Below are 23912 nucleotides of genomic sequence, written 5' to 3' on the forward strand. Positions count from 1 at the left end.
ATGAAAAGATGTTCCACATCATCCAGCAATATGCTGTGGGTATTTATCTGAAAGAAATGAAAACATTAACTCAAAAAAAAAAAAAAAAAAAAAAACATGTGCCCCCATATTCACTGCTGCGTTATTTACAATAGCCAAGACACAGCAACAACCTAAGGGTTCATCAGTGGATGAATGGATAAAAAGAAAAGTGCTATATCTATATATTAATACAATGGAATATTACTTAGCCATAAAAGAGAAGTCTTGCCATTTGCTACAACATGGATGGACCCTGAGGGCGTTATGGTAAGTGAAGTCAGTCAGACAGAGAAACAAAAATACCATATGATCTCACTTACATGTGGAATCCAAAAACAACAACAAAAACAAGCTCATTGATGAGGAGAACAGATTGGTGGCTGCCAGAGGCAGGAGGCGAGGGGTGGGTGAAATGGGTGAAGGCAGTCCAAAAGGTACAGACTTCCAGTTATAAATAAGTCATGGGAATATAATGTACAGCATGGTGACCATAGTTAATAATACTATTGTATATTTGTAATTTGTTAAAAGTGTAGATCTTAAATGTTCTCTTCCCAGGAAAAAGATTCTTGTAGCTATATGGTGATGCATGTTAACTAGACTCAGTGTGTAAATACAAATATAGTGTGATATACAAATATCATTATTTTGTACACCAGAAACTAATATGTCAATTATATCTGTTAAAAAAAAAAAAAAGACAAAACATAGACTTCTGGAACACCAGCAAATTACATGTATTTTCAATTAGTCACAAAGTTCTTAACTGTAGGCAGATGACAATTTGCAAATCCAGTCCACAGAGGGGGATATGAAGTCTACGCATGTAGAAAAGGGAACCACACTGCTTTTCATAAAGTCTGAGAAGCTGATTGCATTCATCATTCAACTTTAAATTTCAAACTGGAATTTGGTGGTGATGGGCTTTGGAAGGTCTATATTCTGAAAGAATTTGATAACAGTTGTAGGCTATGGAAAAGGACTGGGGAAAAAAGTGGGCCAACCACCCTGATAATCCGAGGGCTGTGACTCTTCACCAAGGTCAAGTCCCTGCTTTGCAGACAAGGGCCTCTCTGCAAATGAGACGAGAGCCTCTGGTGTGAGTCTATGGATAAGATGCTTTGAAGGTTTTCTGTTAATTTGTTAATTTGGTACTCTAAGAACATTGTAAGCAATCACCTTGATATGATAGTGTTGTTCATCAAAAGACACGAGTGCAGGGCAGTCCGGGTGGCTCAGCGGTTTAGCGCCGCCGGCAGCCCAGGTTGTGATCCTGGAGCCTCGGGATCGAGTCCTGCATCGGGCTCCCTGCATGGAGCCTGCTTCTCCCTCTGCCTGTGTCTCTACCTCTCTCTCTGTGTGTCTCTCATGAATAAACAAAATATTAAAAAAAAAAAAAAAGATACGAATGCATTCAAGAAAACTTTATTCAACCATGGTGAAATTCAATGATTTTTTTTTCAATGTTCTTATAGTTCAGGTATTTGTATTAGGAAATCAAGCAGGTTCCTTTTTAAGTTTTCTGTTTCTTTTTTCCAAAAGCCATCTGGTTTTTCAATTGCATCCTCATATGCAACAAAGACTTCCCGTCTTTTTCCTGATAGATGCTGTGTGTGGGGTTATATTAGGCTATGACTACAGCAGTCTCGGAACTTCAACTCGTCCTGTTTAGACGATGGGGGCGGGAGGGGGCGGGGGGAGGCAGGGCACAGTCCCCTCGGGAGCTGTCTCATTTCCCACCACTCGTCCTGGTAACGGCAAAGCAGACGCGCCTGCAGACCTCCGAATCCGCGGGACCTCGGCGGTCCCTTTAAACAGTGGAGCATCATCCTGGAGACCCGGGATCGAGTCCCGCGTCGGGCTCCCTGCGGGGAGCCTGCTTCTCCCTCTGCCTGTGTCTCTGCCTCTCTCTCTCTCTCTTGAATAAATAAATAAAACCTTTAAAAATAAATAAATAAACAGTGGAGCCCCCCCGCGAGGAGCGCGCTGGCGGAGCGGCCGCCCTGCCTCCCGGGAGCTGACGCAGGCCCCGCCGGCCCGCAGGTCCCTGTGTGACCCGGGTCAGCGCACAGAGGCGGGCGCTCAGCCCTGCCACCGCGGAGGCCCCGCCCGCCCGCCCCGCCCGCCGCCCGCCGCCCGCCGCCCGCCGCCGCCCCAGGCCCCAGCCTGCCTACCGCGGCCACCGCACGAGCCAACCCAGGTTTCCTGCCCCGTCGCCCGCCACATGCACAGCTCTGCCGTCCTCCCGCCCCGGGCCCCGGGCCCCAGGCCCCAGGCCCCAGGCCCCAGGCACGCCCACCTCTGGCGGCCCGCACCGGCCCGCGGCCCTTAGCCTCTGCTCAGCGGCCCTAATTCCACATCCCGGAAACAATGTCTTGATACTGCAGGACGGAAAACGTCTTGTGCTTAATACTCATGTCCCCCAGAGACCTAACAAACTACATAGGGGTGTTGTTGGACTTATTTATTTATTTATTTATTTATTTATTTATTTATTTATTTATAAAGGTTTTATTCATTTATTCATGAGAGGCAGAGAGAGAGAGAGAGAGAGAGAGAGGCGCAGAGACACAGGCAGAGGGAGAAGCAGGCTCCACGCAGGGAGCCCCATGCGGGTCTCGATCCTGGCACCCCGGGGTCACGCCCTGAGCGGAAGGCAGGTCCCAAACCGCTGAGCCACTCAGGCGTCCCTGGACTTTAATATTTATGAACACAAAGTTGGGATCTGGTTTTTTGTTTTTTGTTTGTTTGTTTGCTTGTTTTTGCCTATCAGATTGGCAATATTTACTTTTAAATAAGTCTCTCAATGCTTGTGAGGATACGGGGAAACTTTCTCCCACACATATTTACTTTTTTAATGTTATTTTTTGTTTTTATTTTTATCCTATACATATTGAGAATGTTATTCATCAGCCATTAAGATGTTCACAGGCTAATAGTCATACAAATGATAATGCAGACTTCAATGGAATATTTTGCAGGCATGAAAGATAAGCTTTCCAAATATTTTATTTTAGATCACAGTAGGTTAATTATGACATATATTCTGTGATGTTGGAAATGTTCAATATCTGCACTCAATAAGGTAGTTAGTAGGCACACTTACACATTTGGCTATTAAGCATTTGAAGGATGGTTAGTGTGACTGAGAAGGTAAATTGTAATTTTATTTAATCTGAATTGCAATAGCCACATGTAGCTACTACTACTACCATATTAGACAATGATACTACATAGTAAGGTCCGAATTTTGTAAAAACAAACAAACAAACAAACAAAAAGTAATATGTATGATATTTACCACTGGTTATCTCTAAGAAATGGCTATAGGGGACATCATAGTCGCTTCTCCAGCATTTGTTCTTCCTTTGGGTTTCGGTTGCTCTGATATATACGTGTATATGTACACATACATATAAAAACATACATGCATATATACATATATATTTCTCCTGCAATATTTAGGGTAGGCGAAAGCTACCCCTGGCTGTAGGGGTAAGCCATGTAGTACTATCTAAAATTTTATTAGTCTGACTCTTGGCCACAGTCATTGGTTCAAGGTTGGGCACTTGACCTAATTTGGGACAATAGAATAGGAGATCTCATCTCTGACTCTGTTTCTCCTCTATTTCTAGTCCAAACTGGATGCAGCATTCATAGTCAATCTGTAGATACCCAGACACAGAGACCAGAGCAGCCCTCGTTTAGTAAGTTTTTCATCCTACAGCTTGTTACACAACAGTGTGAAATGTACCAAATGCAACTAATCATACACTTGAAAATAATTAAAATACATTTTATATGTATTTTACCACAATAAAAAAAAAAACCCTTTGCATAAAAACAACCAAACACCTGGGGACAAAAGTACCATAAGCTGTGGTAACCCATCAAGATCACAGTCCCATGTATGCCATGCTTACTGAAGAAAGCCCAAGGGCTAAGGCCACCTGAAAAAGCCATCCCCACAAAAGCCAAATGCACAATCTGGGCTGCTACAAAATGTCAAGGTCAAAACTCGACAGCTATAAACCGGGAATCCTTACTGCCCTAGAGACTTAATTTCTCCAGCTGTATTTATTTTTCAAAGTGTTCGGCCAAGGCACCAGATGTTGCCACACAAGGAGCAGTCAAAGGATAACACCCCTTCTTCTCCTCCCAAGTTCTTTATAATTGAATATAATCAAGTAGATGGGAATTACTAAATTATCACATGTATTACTGATAAAACAGTTTAGAGAAAGTGGCCTTGGTCTGTATCTAAGTGGACTTCTAATAGCTCTCCGCTGAATTGGACGTACTTTGTCATCGCACAGATGACAAACTTTGCTCTCCCAACAGGTAGTCCAACCCACCCTCTTATTCAATGGAAAACAGCTCAGATTTGTGAATCTGGCAGACAGAAAGACCTGGAAGGAACCCAGAAGGAGATAAGCTCATCAATTATTCAAATCTTTCTGTAGAGGAGATAGAGGAGGTGAGGCTCAAGGCCAAGGGCATTACACAGATAGTTTCCTCTATATAGAAACATGAAGCCAGGAGAAAGTAGCTACTTCACCACATGTCTTGAAAAGAAAAAGAAAACTTGGACAAATCAGTAACCATCAAATCTAATGAGTTAAGAGATCAAAAGGAAATTTTTACAGAATCTTTAGGGAACAGATTATCCCTGTGACATATAAAATACTTCAACAAACAGATAATTAGGGTAAATTGCCCAGCTCCCTTTATGAGGTTAACCTTGACAGCAAAACTGGATTAAGAAGATTACAGAAAAGGAAACTGTTGGGCAGACATGGTGGCTCAGCGGTTCAGCGCCACCGTCAGCCCAGGGCCTGATCCTGGAGACCCAGGATCGAGTCCCTCGTCAGGCTCCCTGCATGGAGCCTGCTTCTCCCTCTGCCTGTGTCTCTGCCTCTCTCTCTCTCTCCGTCTCTCATGAAAAGAAAGAAAGAAAGAAAGAAAGAAAGAAAGAAAGAAAGAAAGAAAGAAAGAAAGAAAGAAAGAAAAGGAATCTGTCAACAAATGTACTAATAACACAGGCATAAAAGTTCTGAGTAAATGTTACATTTAATTCAAAGGGAATTAAAAAGCAATATTTAATGACCACGTTTGATTTACCCTCGAAATGCCAGATGTTCAGTAAAGAAAATCTGTTAATGTAATACACCACATTAGCAGATTAAAAAAAAAGATTAAAATAAGCTATCATTCCTCCTGTTCCACATTGTACTTACTAAAGTGCTTAACAAATGCAATAAGACAATAAATGAGTCAGAGAATTAGATAAGAAAAAATAAATACTGCCAATATTTGTAATATTATATTTACAGAAAATCTAGTAGAATGTATAAAGTTATTAGAACTCATATGAGAGCCCAGTCATATTGCTGGATATAATATCGACATACAAAAATTAGTAATGTTTCCTATATACTAATATTTTAAAAAATAAAAAGACATAGAAGTCAGGTATCATTCCCCATAGCAACAGAGATATGCCATGTGATCAAATAGTAAGTATCAATATCATAAATGTATCACTTCTTTCCCAAATTAATTCATCAATTTAATTCAGTTCTGATTGAAATACAAATAAGATACTTTGTGGAACTTGATGCACAGATCCTGAAATTGATCTGGCTATGTGAAGGATCAAGAATAACCACCATAATTTTGAAGCAAAAGGAAAAGGGAAGAGGACTTCTCTACCAGATACCAAGGTTTATCATAAGGTTGTAATCATTAAAACGTGTGATATTGATACAAACTTAGACAAACAGATAAAGGGAATAGGACTGAAATTACAGAAACAGCTCTACACTTATATATGGTTGAGGCAGCATTAGAAGTCGGTGAAAGAGGAATTTACTATTGAATATATTGCAGAGACAACTACTGACTAGATATATGAGAAAAATTAAATTAGATCCCTACTTCATAGCATATACTAAATAATTTCCATATGGATTAAAGAACTAACTGTGAAAGGCAAAGCATATAAATTTTTTAAACATCTGTGCTGGATAGATGCCATTCACCACTTGCATCATTTGGTCTTTGCTGCATAGCGAACAATTTATTAAGCTCCCAATTCTGTGTGTAAGCCCTCTGGGGTTGGCTCAGCTAGGCAGTTCTGATAGTGGTGGCTGGGCTCTCCCCTGCATTTGTGGTCAGCCGCCAGGCAGCAGTCAGGTCACTCTGCTTCCACGTGTCAGCTGGCTGAAGACTGGAGTAATTAGCCAACTGTCTCATCAGCCAGTAAGCTAACCAGACTTCTCTCACACAGCGTAGGCGGTAGGGGTCTCAAAAACTGCGAGAGGACAGTCCTCCAGTGTCCAAGTACTTTGCAAACTTCTGCGTGGGTCATGTTTGCTAATGCCCCATTTGCCAAAATTTGAGTCACGTGGCCAAAGTGAGATTCAAGAGGTGAGGAAATAGACTCTACTTCTTGGTACACATACACACACCGGAAAGACTTCTGGCCATTTTTGTAATCGCCACCCTCTGATTCCGCTTTGTGCAAAGGGCCAAACTGTATGGACTGCATCAAGCGTCCCTCATAAGGGCTCAGCCAAAAGGCAGCTGCCGGAGAAGATAAGGAGAATGGAGGAGAGTGAGAGTGGGATGGCTCTCTCTGGTGTAGCATTGCTGCTGACTGTTCATTCATCCTGAGTCCAAGCTCCAGTCAGCTGTCTTTGTTCACAGTGCACTGTCTGGGTTCTCTGTCTCTCCCCTTCCAGGCTCAGGAGTAACAGTGGAGCTCACTGTACCAGCCCCGGGACACAAACACTATCCTCTGTGATTCCCCTACACTCTACCAAATTACTCAATTCGAATGGATTATGTTCTCCTGTGAGATCCTGATAGAGAAGTAAATATAGAATTTCTTAAGGCACAAAAGGCAAAAACCATAAAATTAAAATACAACAAAACATATTGTGGATATAGAAAATTATAGACCCAAATACTCTCAGCCATAGTTAAAATGAAAGCCATAAGCCATACATTTTGAGAAACTCTGAGTGGAGATGGATTTGGATACAGATAATTTTAATAATCTTTAACATTAAGTTAAAGCAAAAGCCAAAAATAGATTGATTAAACCCCAGCCTGGCCTGGTGAAGTTAAGGTTCTGCTGAAGTAAGTTCTATGCATGGATAGAATATAATATATTAATGTCTCCTATTATGTTATTTTCAGCCTATTATTATTACAATGTTTTTTTTTGTGTTTGTGTCCACTTAAGAATTCATTCTCTAATGAATGTCTTCTCACTGTTTTACTTTCCACATTTCAATCTACAGTCCACTTAAAATTGGTTTTTGTAAATGGCACGAGAGGAGTCAAATATCTTTTTCTTTTTGTGTGGATTCCTAGTTGACCCAAAATCAAAAGCCATGCTTTCTACAGTGATCTTCGTGCCACCTTTGGGATAAATCAAGGTCCCTATATAACATGGGTCCTCCTCTTAATTTCAACCTTTCTGTAACCTTATGCTTTAGAGTCATCTTTCATAAATAGCACTTAGGCTTTTGTTTTTGTTTTTTAAAATCTGACCTTTAATTGGTTATTTAATCCATTCACATTTATTTTGATTATAATATATTTGGACTTATTTATGCTTTCCTTTAAATTGTTTTCTGCCCAATTTCTTTTCCTCTCATTTTTTTGCTTTAAAAAAAAAATCTCCCTGAAGATCTACATATGGCCATCAGGCACATGAAAAAGTGTTCCACATCATTTACCATCAGGGAAATACAAATCAAAACCACAGTAAGATACCACCTCACACCAGTGAGAATGGCTAAAATTAACAAGTCAGGAAACAACAAATGTTGGCGGAGATGTGGAGAAAGGGGAACTCTCTTGTACTGTTGGTGGGAATGCAAAGTACAGCTACTCTGAAAAACAGCATGGAAATTTCTTAAGAAGTTAAAAACGAACCTACCCTATAACCCAGCAATTGCACTACTGGGTATTTACCCCAAAGACACAGACGTAGTGAAACAATGGGCCACCTGCACCCCAATGTTCATAGCAGCAATGTCCACAATAGCCGAACTGTGGAAGGAGCCAAAGTGTCCTTCGACAGATGAATGGATAAAGAAGATGTGGTTTATGTATACAATGGAATATTACTCAGCTATTAGAAATGACAAATACCCACCATTTGCTTTGACGTGATTGGAACTGGAGGGTATTATGCTGAGTGAAATAAGTCAGAGAAAGATAATTATCATACAGTTTCATGCATATGTGGACTATAAGAAATAGTGAAAGGGACCATAAGGGGAGGGGGGGAAACTGAGTGGGGAAAAATTAGAGAGGAAGACAAATCATGAGAGACTCCAAACTCTGGGAAACAAACTGAGGGTTGCAGAAGGAGAGGTGGGTGGAGGAATGGGGTAAGTGGGTGACAGGCATTAAGAAGGGCATGTGTTAAGGGGAGGAGGGCGGGGGGTGGGAGTGAATGGGTGACGGGCACTGGGGGTTATTCTGTATGTTAGTAAATTGAACACCAATAAAAAATAAATTAAAAAAAAAAAGAAGGGCATGTGTTGTGATGAGCACTGGGTGTTACACTATATGTTGGCAAACTGAATTTATATTAAAAAAAAAAACCTCCTTGGGCAGCCTGGGTGGCTCAGCGGTTTAGCATCGCCTTCAGCCCAGGGCGTGATCCTAGAGACCAGGGGTCGAGTCCCATGTCATGCTCCCTGCAAGGAGCCTGCTTCTCTCTCTGCCTGTGTCTCTGCCTCTCTGTCTCTCATGAATAACTGGATAAAATCCTTTTTAAAAATTAAAAGCAGCTATTTGAAAAAAAAAAAACACAACTCCCTGAATATTGTTATTGTTCTCTTCTTTTGTGTATTTCCCCTTAAAGTTTTTCTCTTTATAATTCTGCTACCTATTCCACTTTTATTGTTAATAATAACTCTTAAAATTTATCAAATTTTATCAAGCACTCTTAAAGCTGAACAATTTCTCATTTACCTCGGATAAAAAAGACTTTAGGGGGCAGCCCTGGTGGTGCAGCGGTTTGGCGCCGCCTGCAGCCCAGGGTGTGATCCTGGAGACCTTGGATCGAGTCCCATGTCCGGCTCCCTGTGTGGAGCCTGCTTCTCCCTCTGCTTGTGTCTCTGCCTCTCTCTCTGTGTCTCTATGAATAAGTAGATAAAATCTTAAAAAAAAAAAAAAAGACTTTAGAACATTTTAGCCCAGGTCTTGTTTTTATTTTATCTTGAAATAATTTTAGATATACAGAGAAGTTGCAATATTTACATTGGCATAATACTACTAACTAAACTACAGACTTTATTTGAAATTTACATTTTTACATTTTCTAACCTGGGATCCCATATTAAATTTAGTTGTCACATTTCCTTAGTCTCCTACAATCTGTGATAGTTTCTGAGTCTTGGTGTTTTATATCCTTGACATTTTAAAGAGAACTGATCAGTTATTTTGCAGAATGGAATCCAAATCAATATGGATTTGTCTGATGTTTTTTCCTAATTGGATTCAGCATTTGCATATTTGGCAAGAAAACTGCAAAGTGATTAGCCCTTCCCAGTCCTCCCCATCTTAAAGTACATAATGTAGTGGTGATGTTGATTTTAATCACTTGGCAAAGATGGTATCCACTGGGCCTCTACACTGGAGTTACCATTATCCTCTGGTATATTCAAAGAGATTCTTGATTCATATATTATTTATGATATTCCGGTTCTTTTTATCCCCCCTCATTCCAGTTCTTTTTATTTTTTTATTTTTTTAAAGATTTTATTTATTTATTCATGAGAGACACACAGAGAGACAGAAGCAGAGACACAGGCAGAGGGAGAAGCAGGCTCCCTGAGGGGAGCCCGATGTGGGACTGGATCCCAGGACTCCAGAATCACACTCTGGGCGGAAGGCAGGCACTAAACCACTAAGCCACCCAGGGATCCCCCCAGTTCTTTTTAAATACCATACATGAAACACTATTATTGTTTTATATAGACCACTATTTCTTTGAATAGACATGTGACTACCGTTTTACTTGTTCACTAACTATTCTATCATGAATTTCAGAAGTTCCTTTTAAAATATATCTTCCTTTTTTTTCCTCTAAAATATATCTTTCAGAAGTTCCTTTTGAGCAAGTCTCTTTGTAGTAGAAGTTCCCAGTTTTATTTACCTGTAAATATTTTTTCTTTTCCTTTTATTTTTGAATGATAACTTGGCTGGATGCCCAATTCAAGATTGATAGGGACTTTCTGTCAACATTTTGAATGAGTTATTTATTCTGCTTCCCTCCGGCTTTCACTGAAGCTGCTAGGATGTCTGTTCTCATCTTGTCATCCTGCTGTAGGTGTTCCTTCCCTTCTCTCTGACTGCTCTCAGCTTATTTTTTGTTAAAGATTTTATTTATTCATTTGAGAGAGAGAGATAATATATAGAGAGCATTAGCAAGGAGAGAGGAAGAGGGAGGAGAAGCAGACTCCCTACTGAGCCGGGAGCCAGATGTGGGATGTGGGACTCAATCCCAGGACCCGGAGATCATGACCTGAGTCGAAGACAGATGCTTAACCATTTGAGCCACGCAGGCACTGCTATTCTGTAGTTCTACAATGATATTTCTTGGGGCACCTGGGTGGCTCAGTTGGTTATGCATCTGCCTTCAGTTCAGGTTCATGATCCCAAAGTCCTGGGATGAAGCCCCATATCAGGGTCCCTGCTCAGTGGGGAGTCTGCTTCTCCCTCTGCTTCTGTTGCTTCCCCTGCTTGTGCTCTCTCTCTCTAATAAATAAAATCTTCTAAAAAATAGCATAATGACACTTTTTTAAATTTATTCTGCTTGGATATGTTGTATATCATAGATCTCTTGATTCATATTTTTCATTAGTTCTGGAACATCTATAGCCAGTATTTCTTCTAAATATTCCCTTTGCTCTATTATCTCCACTTTCTCCTTCTGGAACTCTAATTAAATATATGTTACTCCATCTCATTATATTTTTCATGTACTACTTTATATTTTCCATCTCTTCTCTCTTCACTATATTTTAGATATATCTTATTTATTTTTTAATTCCCCCCCCCACCACCTTTTTTTCTTTTTTGCTCTGGAACAGTTTTAATATCTGCTCTGGGTTTTAGCAGTGGCTTTACTCTCGTCTTATTAAAAGTGTCCTGTCTTGTCCTCTGTTAAGGCTCTTGGTCCTGGCATGGCTGGGGGATGGGATGGGGGGAGGAGGGAGAGAAAGAAAAGGGTAGGAAGGGTAGCCAGGGTTCCTCTATTCGTTGGCAAACTCCTGATTCCAGTAGGGGCACAAAGGCCAGAGGAGAGAAGCCCCAGGGCTCTGGTGGTGGCTCTCACATCTTCGGCCATCACGCAGGAGTCAGTGCTGGAGGCTGGCTCAAGGTAAACAAAAGGAATTCTGGGAATCCAAACAAAAGCCTGAAGCCAAGGCCTTTTTTTCTAGGAAAAGTCCTCTTTGCTGTCCACAGAGAGCCATCCTGCAGAGAGTTTTATTCCTTACAGAAAAGCAGTCTGTCCCCTCTTGCCCTCCCTGATGTTTGGCCAGCAGGAAGGTGGTCCCAGACATCTGGGCCCCAAGTGCTTGTCGGCCCTTGTCTTCCCCTTTGGTTCTTCTTCCTACTCAGATGTACTCTTGGGCAAGTCATCTCCCATTTGCTTGGAACCTTCTGGATTGCATATCCCACATGTATTTGACAGCAACCTTGGATCCAGCCGTCTCATAACTGAAAAGCGTCAGCATGTAGAACTGCTCTGGAGTCAGTGTGTCACCCTCCTTGGACATCTCATAGTTAGGCAGCAGGCTCACCACACCTCTCTTGAGGCTCCATGGAGTGGGGGAACTGCTTTAGGGGTCACAGTGAAAGTTACTTTGTTTCCAGCTTGAGCATGTATTTTGTAAACCACTCATTCACTTCCTCCTTGGTTGGTGAAAAGGAGACCGACCCTCACCCTTCAACTTCTTGCTGATTGATGCAGGCTTTGTACTCATTAGATGGGCTTTTGGACCCAAGGCCACCATTGTCACCTTGTTTTTGCCAAAAAACATCTGGCTGTGCTTCCAAGTGTTGCAGATGTCTTTCAGCTTGCTGTTGTTCATGTTGGCCATGGAGAAGATGAAAAAGTACTTGTATGCATCCACGCGCTTCCAAAACTCTTCTATCAGGCTCTATTTCAGTTCAAGCCTTTCTTGGCAGTTTTGGTTAAGGAAACTCTCTTGTTGAGCTTGGATTTGCGTATATATTCCAGACATATTTTACAGTGTGACAGCTATACAGTTGTTCTAGCATCATTATTGAAAAGACTACCTTTTCTCAATGCTCCAAAGTCCCATATTTTTCAAAAGCCAAGTATCTATATGTCATAATCAAATGTCTGTTTCTGGGCTTTCTATATATTCTATTGATCTATTTGTTCTCATGCCAGTGCCATATTATCTTAGTTATTATAGCCTGATAAGAAGTCTTCATACTCAACAAACAAATCCTCCACCTGATTTTCCTTTTTTAAGGAAAATCTTGGCCCTTTGTCCAAAGACTTTTAAGAATCAGCTTGTCAAGTTCCACAAAAATAAGGTTAGGATTGAATTTATAATAAGACCTAATTTATATATCAATTTGAAAAGAATACCACTCCATTTATTTAGGTCTTCTCCAATATCTCTCATTACATTTTGTACTTGCATGAAGTATTTTTCTGTAGAAGTCTTATACAGTTTTGTTAGATTTATTTCTAAGGACTTGATTTTCTTTATTGTAAATTATACCTCTTTAAACTTTCATTTTTCTAACTCCTTTTTGTTAACAAAAGGAAGGAAACTTACTTTTGTATATTAATTTTATATTCAAGAGCATTATTTAATGTTCCTATTTATTCTAATAATGTATCTGTAGATGATCTTGGATTTCCTACATACATAATTATATTATCTGAGTAATGACATGTTTATTTCTTTTTTTTTTTTTTTTTAAATATTTTATTTATTTATTCATGAGAGACACAGGGAAAGAGAGAGGCAAAGACACAGGCAGAGGGAGAAGCAGGCTCCATGCAGGGAGCCCAATGTGGGACTCGATCCCGGGTCTCCAGGATCAGGCCCGGGGCTGAAGGCTGCACTAAACCACTGAGCCACCCGGGCCGCCCGACATGTTTATTTCTTAAATAATTTTTTTACCTTTTTTTTTCTTGCCTTATGCCACTAAGATATCCAGTACAATACTGAATAGAAGTGATGATACAAGGCAACATTTCTTGCTTCCAATATCAAAGGAAAGCTTTCACTGTTTCACCACTAGGTATGATATTTATAGAAGATTTTTTAATGGCACTCTTTAGTAGTAAATTAAGGAAATTACCATCTATTCCTAGTTTGCTGAAAGTTCTCTCTAAAATTGTGAAAAATGTTGCGGTTTATCAAATGCTTCTGCATCTATTGAAATATGATTTTTCTCCTTTTGTCTCAATGTGGCAAATCACATTAACTTTTTTTTTTTTAAGATTTTACTTATTTATTTGACAGAGAGGGAATGAGAGAGCACAAGCAAGGGAAGGGCAGAGAAAGAGGGAGAAGCAGAACCCTGCTGAGCAGGAAGCCCAATGTGGGACTCAATCCCAGGACCCTGGGATCATGACCTGAGCAGAGGCAGTTGCTTAACCAACTAAGTTCTTCAGGCTCCCCTCACATTAATTTTTTTTCCACATTAATTTTTTAATGTTAAAATCCAACCTTGAATTTCTGGGACAAATGCACCTTAGTCACAAAATATTCTCTTTATATATTGCTGGTTTCTATAGTATTTAGAAAACAGTTTTGTACTGTTTAGAATTTTTGCCTTGAATAAAGTTGGTCTGTAATTTTTCATACTGTCCTTATTATGTGTTGATATCAAGGTTAGTGCTAGTGTCATGAAACAAGCTGGAAAATGTTCCCTCTTTTTCAACTGTCTTTGGGAGTCTGTAAAATATGAAATCAAAAAAAAAATGAAATCATATCAGCTTAATAGAAAGGATTTAATATAGGAAGTTGTGAAGAAAAGTATTAGAGAACCAAAAAGGCAAAGGGGGACCTTCAGTAACAAAGAGATAGTAAATACCACCCCACGCCTAGGATGAAGAGATGAAGGAAAGAGGTTAGGTTACAAGCTGGGATCCAGACTTCTGAGGAGGCGTGCTGCATAGCTGTGCAGATACTTCAGGAGTCATACAAAAGACATATAGTCAGGCTTTAGTTCTTGAAAAAAGATATTTTACTTCTAGTTAGTTTTATAGAAAGCTCTCTTAAGATATTTTACCTCTACCTATTAGAAAATTATGATAATGTACTGAATTTGTTGAGACACTTCAGTACCATATATAAACTACAACATCCGCTTGCAAATGGCATTCTTTGCATATCAGGGAGCCTCTGGCTTTTTGTTTTCCAAAAATTTGCTGAGTTTTTTCATTCCTGTGTCTCCTTTCTCATTTTCTTTGACCTTTTTTATTCCTTTCTATAATTCTAATGTGATTCCAAGAGTATCATGTGATAAATGCATGCAATCAATAAACTAGCAATCGTATATAAAGCTAGCTTATTAGTAATAAATGTCTTATTTTTATATCTATTAAATTATTCACTATAGAATAAAATTATTATAAAACTTATTTGTAATTTCAAGATCTTTATTATATGTCTTCTTTTAATACCAATATTTGTTTTGTAGGTTCAAAGGAGAAAATTAAACATGAAAATTAAAACTGAGTTACAATCTCATATTGGTGTAAAACATTCCAGCAAATAAGATGTCTGAAAAGGAGAATACTTCAGAAGAGCTGGAAGATACCACTGGTCTATTTAGCACAGAATCTAGATCATGGTCAGTGGAGCCTGAATTTATTAAAGAAACATCAAATTTGTTAGAGGAAGTTTGTGTTGGGAAATCTTCCAACCAAATTTGTGGAACATATCCTAGAAATGATAAATTCGGTATGTATGATGATACATCAACACTGTCCCCTGGAAATAAGTCTAAGAAAGATGAAGAACAAAGGTCTAAGAAACATGATGAACAAACTCTTCAATTTTTTGAAACAATCACTATATATGACAGCTTGCAGTCAAAGAGTGATATTTCACAAAGTTCACCATTGTCAATAACTGAGATGGCTGCTGAATACCAGCCTTTCATTGGCTTCTTATCTCATGAAACATTAGAAACAACTAGTTCACAACTCTCTGAAGAAAATCAGAAAGGACTTGGCTTGGAATCAGATAACTTTACAGTTAACCTCAAGGCCAAGGGTTTACAAGAATTCCCCAAGGACATTTTAAAAAGCAAATCTGTAAAATATCTATATTTGGATGGGAATCAAATCAAAAATTTTAAAGGGGCAGACTCAGGAGATCTGCTGGGACTTGAAATTCTATCCTTGCAAGAAAATGGGTTATTATCACTTCCACCTGAAATTCAGTTATTTCATAATTTAAGGATATTAAATGTCAGTCACAATCAAATATCACATATACCTAAAGAAATATCGCAGCTTGGGAATATCAGGCAACTCTTTTTAAATAACAATTGCATTGAGAATTTTCCTTCTGGCTTAAAAAGTCTTGGAAATTTGGAAATTTTAAGTTTGGCTAAAAATAAGTTAAGACATATACCAGATACTTTGTCTGGTTTAAAAAACTTGAAGGTTCTCAATCTGGAATATAATCAATTAACAATATTTCCTAAAGTTCTGTGCTTCCTTCCCAAGTTAATTTCACTAATCCTTACTGGAAACCTGATAAGCAGTTTGCCAAAAGAAATTAGGGAGCTTAAAAATTTAGAAAAACTTCTGCTGGATCATAATAAACTTACCTTTTTGGCGGTGGAAATTTTTCAGTTGCTCAAAATGAAAGAACTCCAACTAACTGGCAATAAACTGGAAGTTATTTCACACAAAATTGAGAATTTTAAGGAACTCAGAATTTTAATACTTGATAAAAATCTACTGAAAGAAGTTCCAGAGAAAATTTCCCACTGTGTAATGTTGGAATATCTTAGTCTTAGTTGTAATAAATTAATGGAACTTCCTAAGAACATCTACAAGCTCAAAAATTTAAGAAAACTCCGTGTAAACACAAATAATATAGTGAGGATACCTGAAGATATCTCACATCTTAATAATATAATCAGCCTAGAATTTTCAGGAAACATAATCACAGATATTCCCATTGAAGTAAAAAATTGTAAAAAAATAACTAAAGTGGAACTCAGTTATAATAAAATAATGTATTTTCCAGTAGGTTTGTGCGCTTTAGATTCTCTTTATTATCTGAATTTTAATGGAAATTATATTTCAGAAATACCTGTGGATATATCTTTCAGTAAACAACTGCTTAATTTGGAGTTAAATAAAAATAAACTCCTCATATTTTCTGAACACTTATGTTCTCTTACTAATCTTGAGTACCTAGATCTTGGTAAAAACCAAATAAGGAAAATCCCACCATCTATCTCCAATATGGTATCACTCCAGGTTCTTATTTTATGCTGTAATAAATTTGAAGTTTTCCCTATAGAAGTGTGTACTTTAGAAAATTTGCAAGTACTTGATCTTTCAATAAACCAAATACAGAATGTCCCTTCAGATATCTGTAACCTAAAAAGAATCCAGAAATTAAACATCTCAAGCAATCAATTTATGTATTTTCCTATTGAACTGTGCCGACTTCAATCATTGGAAGAGCTGAATATAAGTCAGATAAATGGAAGAAAGGTAAGAGATTGATATTTTGGGCTTTGGAGGGAAGTTGTCACTGGAGGGAATTAGAATTTAAACTGTAGTATATGTGTGCTTTAAACTTAGCAGGAATTTTTTATTTTTTAAAGAAGAAGGTTTTTTATTTTTAACTCCAAACATGGCTTTAGGAATATATTTCTCAACATAGAGAAAGCTTCATAGAAAAATATTTCATTAAAATAAAATTCCAAGTATCTAAAGTTGACAATTTTATAGATTTCTTTTTATTTCAGTTTAATTGGAAAAAAGGAGTTTTAAAGTTACGGATAATATAAACACAGTATTGAAAATTTAGGAAATTGATAAATCAAAGTAAAAAAATAATCATTTCAGAAGCATACCATTGTAATATAACTATTGGTCACTTGTCATATGTTGATACAACTCACTTTTACTCTTTTTTATGTGTATGGTTTTATAAGCAATTATAAAAAGATTCTACACTCAATTTTAATTTTAATTTCTTCTATTTTCACTTAACATAAGCATTTCCCCATAATATAACGTAATCTGCCCAATAATTGCTATAGCCTATACAATGATACATGTACTAATCATATGTTGTTAAGCATTTAGGGATGTTGTAATTTTTCAACATCATATATAATGCCGTGATGAACTTCTTCATAAATACAGCCTTTTTCACATTTTACTGTTTTCTTAGAAAATTTTCCCTAAAGACTTGCTAGATCAACAGGAATAAATGTTCTTATAGTTTAGCTTTTCATTCTACTTGAAGCATAAGAATTAATATTATGGAAATAGTTTTAAAAAATCAAACATTGCTGATTTATATTAAGATCTTAGTAAAATAATGAAAAGGATCCTAGGGCTATTATCTGGCTATGTTTAATTTGACAATTACAGTCAATTAAAGTCTTTTTATAGAGACTGGACTATTTTATAGAGGCTGGACTATTACCTACAGGGAGATTTCCCAAAGTCTGTCCTTAAAAACCTAGTCCCAGGAACTGCTTCTTAAAAAAAAGGCAGAGGGGGTCGTTCTTGTGATCAAATAGCTTTGAGAAGCACTGCTTTCTTCTCTTAGAGAATCACAATGAATGTTAGTATTAAAAGCTCTGAATATTCCTGCACTAAAGAAATTGGTTTGTCTCTATTTAACCCACATTTCCCAAACATATCCTTTTAAACTTAACATCTGCTATACAATACATTTCCAGAAAGGCTACTCCGGGGAACACTTACTTAAGTAGCTGGAATTGAAAATGATACATGTGTTTTTAAAGTTGTTATTGCACTAAAAGACACTTTTTGGTTCTGCATTATAATCAACTAATTCTTTGTCTGATTTATAATCCTCTCACTTTCTCCTCCTGTATCTTACTGTGCAAGTCTACAGGGTTGTGCCCTTAACCTCCTCTTTTCTATTAACTTCGCACCATACTATTCCTATGACCCTCAAATTTGCATAACTGGAGCTGATCTCTCATCACTGCTTTAGTCCCATAGTTCCCAGTTTCTCTGGAAATTCTGTTCTTCTACTGTCTCAAACTTAACATGACTTGAAAAATCAAACGCATCTTTCCAACATTAACTCCCTTCGTAACTTTTCCATTTGTTTGTGATGCCACTTTCTTCAGACCTACCAATCTAGGATTCATGAAATCATCTTTCTTCCTTTTCCATCACTAGTTACACTGAAACTTACACCAAAATTGTCTCATTTTTCCTTTGAAAAAGCTCTTAGATCAACTCCTTCATTTTCCAGTGTCACTATCTCCAACCTGGTCCATGGTCATCACTCACTTCATGCCTCTACTGCTCCAGGAGCCTTTTGACTATTCTCTTTGATTTAGTCTCCTTTCATTTATCAGGACTTGTCAAAGCCATCAGAGTTCATTACAGAAGACTGTTTTTTAGGAATCCAGTGGTTGCCAAAGGCACCAATCCACATCATCACAACCTCACTTCAAAGGTCACCAGGTTGGGGTGCCTGACTTGCTCAGTGGTAGAGCATGTGATTCTTGATCTTGGGTTGTGAGTTCAAGTCCTCTATGTTGGGTGTAACACTTACTTAAAAAGAAGGTGGGGGGGGGGGAATGCCTGCGTGGCTCAGCGGTTAAGCGCCTGCCTTCAGCCCAGGGCGTGATCCTGGAGTTCTGGGATCGAGTCCCACATTGGGCTCCCCGCATGGAGTCTGCTTCTCTCTTTGCCTGTGTCTCTGCCTCTCTCTGTGTCTGTCTCTCGTGAGTAAACAAATAAAGTCTTTTTTTTTTTTAAAAAAAAAGGAGGCAACTATGTAAAATAAAACTGGATATCCAAGGACACCTGAGTGGCTCAGTGGTTGAGTGTCTGACTTCGGCTCAGGGTGTGATCCTGGAGTCCTGCATCGGGTTCCCTGCATGGAGCTTGCTTCTCCTCCCTCTGCCCATGTCTCTGCCTCTCTCTGTGTCTCTTGTGAATAAATAAGCAAAATCTTTGAAAAAAACCTGGATATCCTTAGAAAAAAAAAACCACCAGATGGAAAAATGATTTACAAAAACTCTTCTTAAAAAATATATGATTGGAAAGATCACTTTGATAGCCCACTTGGGGTGGAGGATTAATTTATAACAGCAGATGGTCACTAAACAGTCATCTGAAGAAGATGAGTTCAGGTTAACCATGGCTTTTATTTTACTAAGTGAAGGGTGCCCAACAGGAGTTTTCCTTCCGTAATAGCTCTATTATCACATGGTTCTTAGGTATGTCCTCTATGCTGAGTAATTTACTCAGCTGGAAATGCTGAGTAAATACTTAAAGAATATTGATTTTATTATGTTTTAAATTAAATTTAAATTAAATTTAATTTTAATAATTTTAATAATTTAAGATTATTATTATTTTAAATTTAATAATTTAAGATTATTATTATTTTAAATTTAATAATTTAAGATTATTATTATTTTAAATTTAATAATTTAAAATTATTATTATTTTAAATTTAGACCTACCCCGTCTTGACCTGACTCCTACATACTAGGGCCACAAGGGCTGCCATGGCCCAGTTCCGTATTCTTTCTCCAGATATATCTCCCTCTGCTTTCTATTACCTTTTTAGTGTTCAGCTTCAAACTGGCCCATTGTTGTGCATGATATTTGTCTTGCTTTAAGTCCTGTAACTTCCATTCCATCTTACTCATTCTTAAAAGGCCATTCTAAATTTTTTTTTTTTAATTTTTTTTTTTTTTTTTTTTTATTTATTTATGATAGTCACAGAGAGAGAGAGAGAGAGAGAGGCAGAGACACAGGCAGAGGGAGAAGCAGGCTCCATGCACTGGGAGCCTGATGTGGGATTCGATCCCGGGTCTCCAGGATCACGCCCTGGGCCAAAGGCAGGCGCCAAACCGCTGCGCCACCCAGGGATCCCTTAAAAGGCCATTCTAGTCCCATCTGCCATATAACACTTTCCTTTAGCTCTCTGATTTGTACTGATACACATTCTCTAAACTTCCATATGTTATTGTATTCTTTATTTTGGCACTGGATTACCTATTGTTTAATACTATTGCCTGATGGTTTCCTATGTGAATATTCTGTTCCCTGAACTGAATTTTAATCTCCTTGAAGTTAGGGGGTGTTTTTTAATCCTTTTTTAATATACGGAAGAACATTGAGCACAATATTCAGGATTTACCTTGTTTTTTGGTTATTTCTGAGGGGCTCATTTATTCAGAATTCTTTGCTCAGTCATAGAGATTTCTTTATTTCAAAAGCCACCTGTGATGGTCATATTTTCTCTGAATATGTGCATTTGTTCTTCACCACAGCAGGGTATCTTAATTCCTATTATTTTGCAATACATTCTGTACTAGTTTTTTTGAGGCTACATTGCCAAGCTGCCTGAGTCTATTCTAAAGGGGTTTATTGAGCACATGCTCAAAATGCATCTTGATTGGGAACACGTACACAAAAACAGTATAATACATATATCATGTCATTTAAAAATCCAAGGAAAATACACACAAGAGACTAATAAAAAGCACTGTTGATGAGAATAGGAATAAAAATATTATATGTAGGACAGAATAGTTGGGAAAGACTTCAGGGAGGAGAAGAAACCAAAGCAGGGTCAGATTCAGGGAGGGAAGAAAGGGGTAGATAGTAAGGAGCACTACGTGCTGGGAGAGTGAGGAAAATGGGCTAATAAGCCCACTTGGTTAAATTGGTAGCACTGGTCAGACTAGGGACGTCCCTGGATGCCACACAATATACTGTGGATTTTAGCAAGGAAGGAAGTCACAAAGAATTTGTGACATAGTGAAAATATCCCTTTTTAAGACCAAAAAACCAAACTTCCATTGGATTTTTTTTTTTTTTGGACTTCCATTGGATTTTAGACAAAATTTTAGTCACAGAAATATTTATGAAAAATATAATTATTTAATCTTTGTTACAGTTAACAAGACTTCCAGAAGAACTGTCTAATTTGACTCAACTTAAAAGACTTGATATCTCAGATAATGCAATCAGAGAGATTCCAAGAAATATAGGAGAACTGAGAAGTTTGGTTAGTTTAAATGCATACAACAATCAAATAAGTTATCTGCCACCATCTTTTCTATGTTTAAATGATCTCCAGCAACTAAACTTGAGTGGTAAGTGTCAAGTGTAATCAATAATAAGCATAATCAACAACTAGAGTATTCATGTCTAGGTTGCAAATTTTATTGATAAAACAGAAAGGTAGCCAACATAACATATTAAGTGCTCAGTGGAAGGAAATGACTATCCTAGGTACAGAAAATGAGAGCAAAGCATAAGGTCCAGTTGCTTTCCTAAAAGAGGGTATAACCCACCTGGGGATCCTGAACATATTCTCTTTTCTTTTCTGTCCTCTCTTCCTCTATCCAGTCATTAAGTATTTCTTTCCTTCCTAAACCTGACTTCATCCATCTCTCTACACAAACTTACCTACAGAAACTTAGAGCCACATTTTCTGTATTTTCCTTTCTGACTCCCCTAATCCTACTCTTATATGCTATAATACTTGAATATCTTACAGTCTTTTGCAAAGTAAACCTCTACAATAACAAAAAAGTATATCACTCACTCTAAAGGCCCCAGAAAAGATTTTCCAAAGGAAATTAATACCAGACTAGTATTTTTCTTAATTTTTATTATGAAATACTTCAAATTTATAGAAAATAATAAATACCTAGGTACCCACTCCCAGATATAAAGTATATTAACATTTTGTGATATTTACTTGAGATAATTTTTAATTGTTAGGAAATAATAGAGTTGAAACTTTTTTTTTGTACCTCTACTCAAACTAGAAGTAACCACTATACGGAAATTGGTATGTATCTTTTTTCCTTCCATGTTTTTATACATATATAAATATATCCATAACAAGTAGTATTATTTTGAGTTTTTAAATATTATTAAGTCTTATCATACTACATGATATGTAATTTACTATTCTGTAACCTAATTTTTCATCTGTCATATTTCTCAAATTAATCCATATTACTATATACATACTTATTTCATTTACTTTAAATGTTATATATTCAATTAAATGGTTATATAACAATTAATCCATTACCCTGTTGATAGATAGCTAGGTTGTTTCCATTTTGTTTGGTACTGTAAATACCCTGTATATGTTCCTTTGCTTCAGTTTCTTTAGTGCATATAGCCATAAGTAGAATTGCTAGATCAGAAGGTATGCAAATCTTCAACTTTACCAGATTTGGACAAATTGATCTCCACAATGGTTGTACCAGCTAACCACATGACTAATTGAATTTATGAAATTATATCTTTCATTTGGAAGTAGCATTTATAACCAGAGCTCTGCACTTTCTTAGATTTAGAGGATTTTCAGAATTAAAAAAAGGTAATCATTTTTGGTCAATACTCTCAGTAGTATAGTAAAACCTATAGCAATGCATCAATACTTAGATATAATGCAACGCTGTGAGGATTAAACAGTTAATTACTAAGCACAGAAAGCGATGTAGGTTTTAAATAGATGTTAGAGCCTCTCTCCAACAAGCCAGAATAACAAATGAAAGGAAGGTAGATTGACTTGCAAACTGTTCTTGGTTGTCCTCAGGGAGAAGGACTGTTCTCTGGCCTCATAGTTCTCTATACAGGCAATAATAATGCTATCAGGTAGGCTTTTCTCTTCTCCTACCTGTAAAACAGCTAGTTACATTAGTTCTGTTGTATCTGTTGTTTACAGATAATGTCCTCCATTCTCACAAGTCAGTGCTTGTGCCAAACAGTTGTTAAATATTTTGAATAGCACCACTGCTTACATATACTAATAAAACAGCCTCTGAAAGGCCTCCTACGTATAGCCCCTCTCTCTCTCTGCCCTTTGTTGTTGCCAGTTTTTAAAAACATTTTTATTGAAGTATAATATACATACTGAAAAAAGTACACATTGTCTCAAAAAACTAAAATTAAAAGTAGAATTACCATAATCCAAGCAATTCTATTTCTGGGTATTTATCCAAAGGAAAAGAAAACAGGAACTCAAAAAGACATATGCAGCATTATTTACCTAAGTGCCCATCATTGGATGATTACTTGAAGAAAATGTGGTATGTGTACACACACACACACACACACACACACACACACACACGGAGTATTATTCAGCCATAAAAAAGAAGGAAATTTTGCCATTTGTAACAACATGGATGGAGCTTGAGGGCATTTTGTGAAGTGAAATAAGCCAAAGACAAATACTACACAATTTCACTTATATGTGGAATCTAAACAAAAGTAAATTCTTAGAGAAAACAGATTTATGGTTGCCGTAGGTAGAGGGTGGAGCTGGGTGAAATGGATGATAAAGGGGATCAAAAGGTACAAACTTCCAGTTATAAAATAAATAAGTCCTGAGGATGTAACGTACAGTATGGTGACTATAGTTAATACTTTTTGTAGGGGCCCCTGAGTGGTTCAATTGGTTAAATGTCTACCTTTGGCTCAGGTCATGGTCCTAGAGTCCTGGGATGGAACCTTGCATTGGGCTTGCTGCTCAGTGGAGAGTCTCCTTCTCCCTCTGCCCCTCACCCTGCTCATGCTCTCTCTCTCTCTCTCTCAAATAAAATCTTTTTTTTTTCAAATAAAATCTTTG

General features: G+C 37.6%; 1 protein-coding gene, 1 long non-coding RNA gene and 1 pseudogene across 5 annotated transcripts in view; 1 reads left to right on the top strand and 2 right to left on the bottom strand.

Moving 5' to 3' along the window:
- Positions 1-1430: 1430 nt before the first annotated feature.
- LOC140609096 (uncharacterized) lies at positions 1431-2457 on the bottom strand. The gene is made up of 2 exons (XR_012011059.1): positions 2196-2457; positions 1431-1937 (listed from the first exon to the last, which is right to left on the bottom strand). It is a non-coding gene; the product is annotated as an uncharacterized lncRNA (long non-coding RNA).
- The window catches only part of LRRD1 (leucine rich repeats and death domain containing 1), a 40733-nt gene continuing 18965 nt past the window's right edge, over positions 2145-23912 (top strand). Inside the window, exons 1-5 of one of the 4 annotated variants that reach the window (XM_072784224.1) lie at positions 2145-2221; positions 13250-13341; positions 14749-15011; positions 16662-16789; positions 21213-21411. In XM_072784224.1, the coding sequence (XP_072640325.1) occupies positions 14828-15011; positions 16662-16789; positions 21213-21411 (511 nt within the window). In that variant the 5' untranslated portion in view covers positions 2145-2221; positions 13250-13341; positions 14749-14827. Of the gene's footprint in view, positions 2222-3642; positions 3729-13249; positions 13342-14748; positions 16790-21212; positions 21412-23912 lie in introns of those variants that run through there. The other 3 variants (XM_072784221.1, XM_072784222.1, XM_072784223.1) reach the window with 3 other exon arrangements.
- LOC140609370 (mRNA turnover protein 4 homolog pseudogene) lies at positions 11666-14248 on the bottom strand (annotated as a pseudogene).

Source organism: Canis lupus, chromosome 18 (genome assembly GCF_048164855.1).
Source record: "Canis lupus baileyi chromosome 18, mCanLup2.hap1, whole genome shotgun sequence".
NCBI lineage: Eukaryota > Metazoa > Chordata > Mammalia > Carnivora > Canidae > Canis > Canis lupus.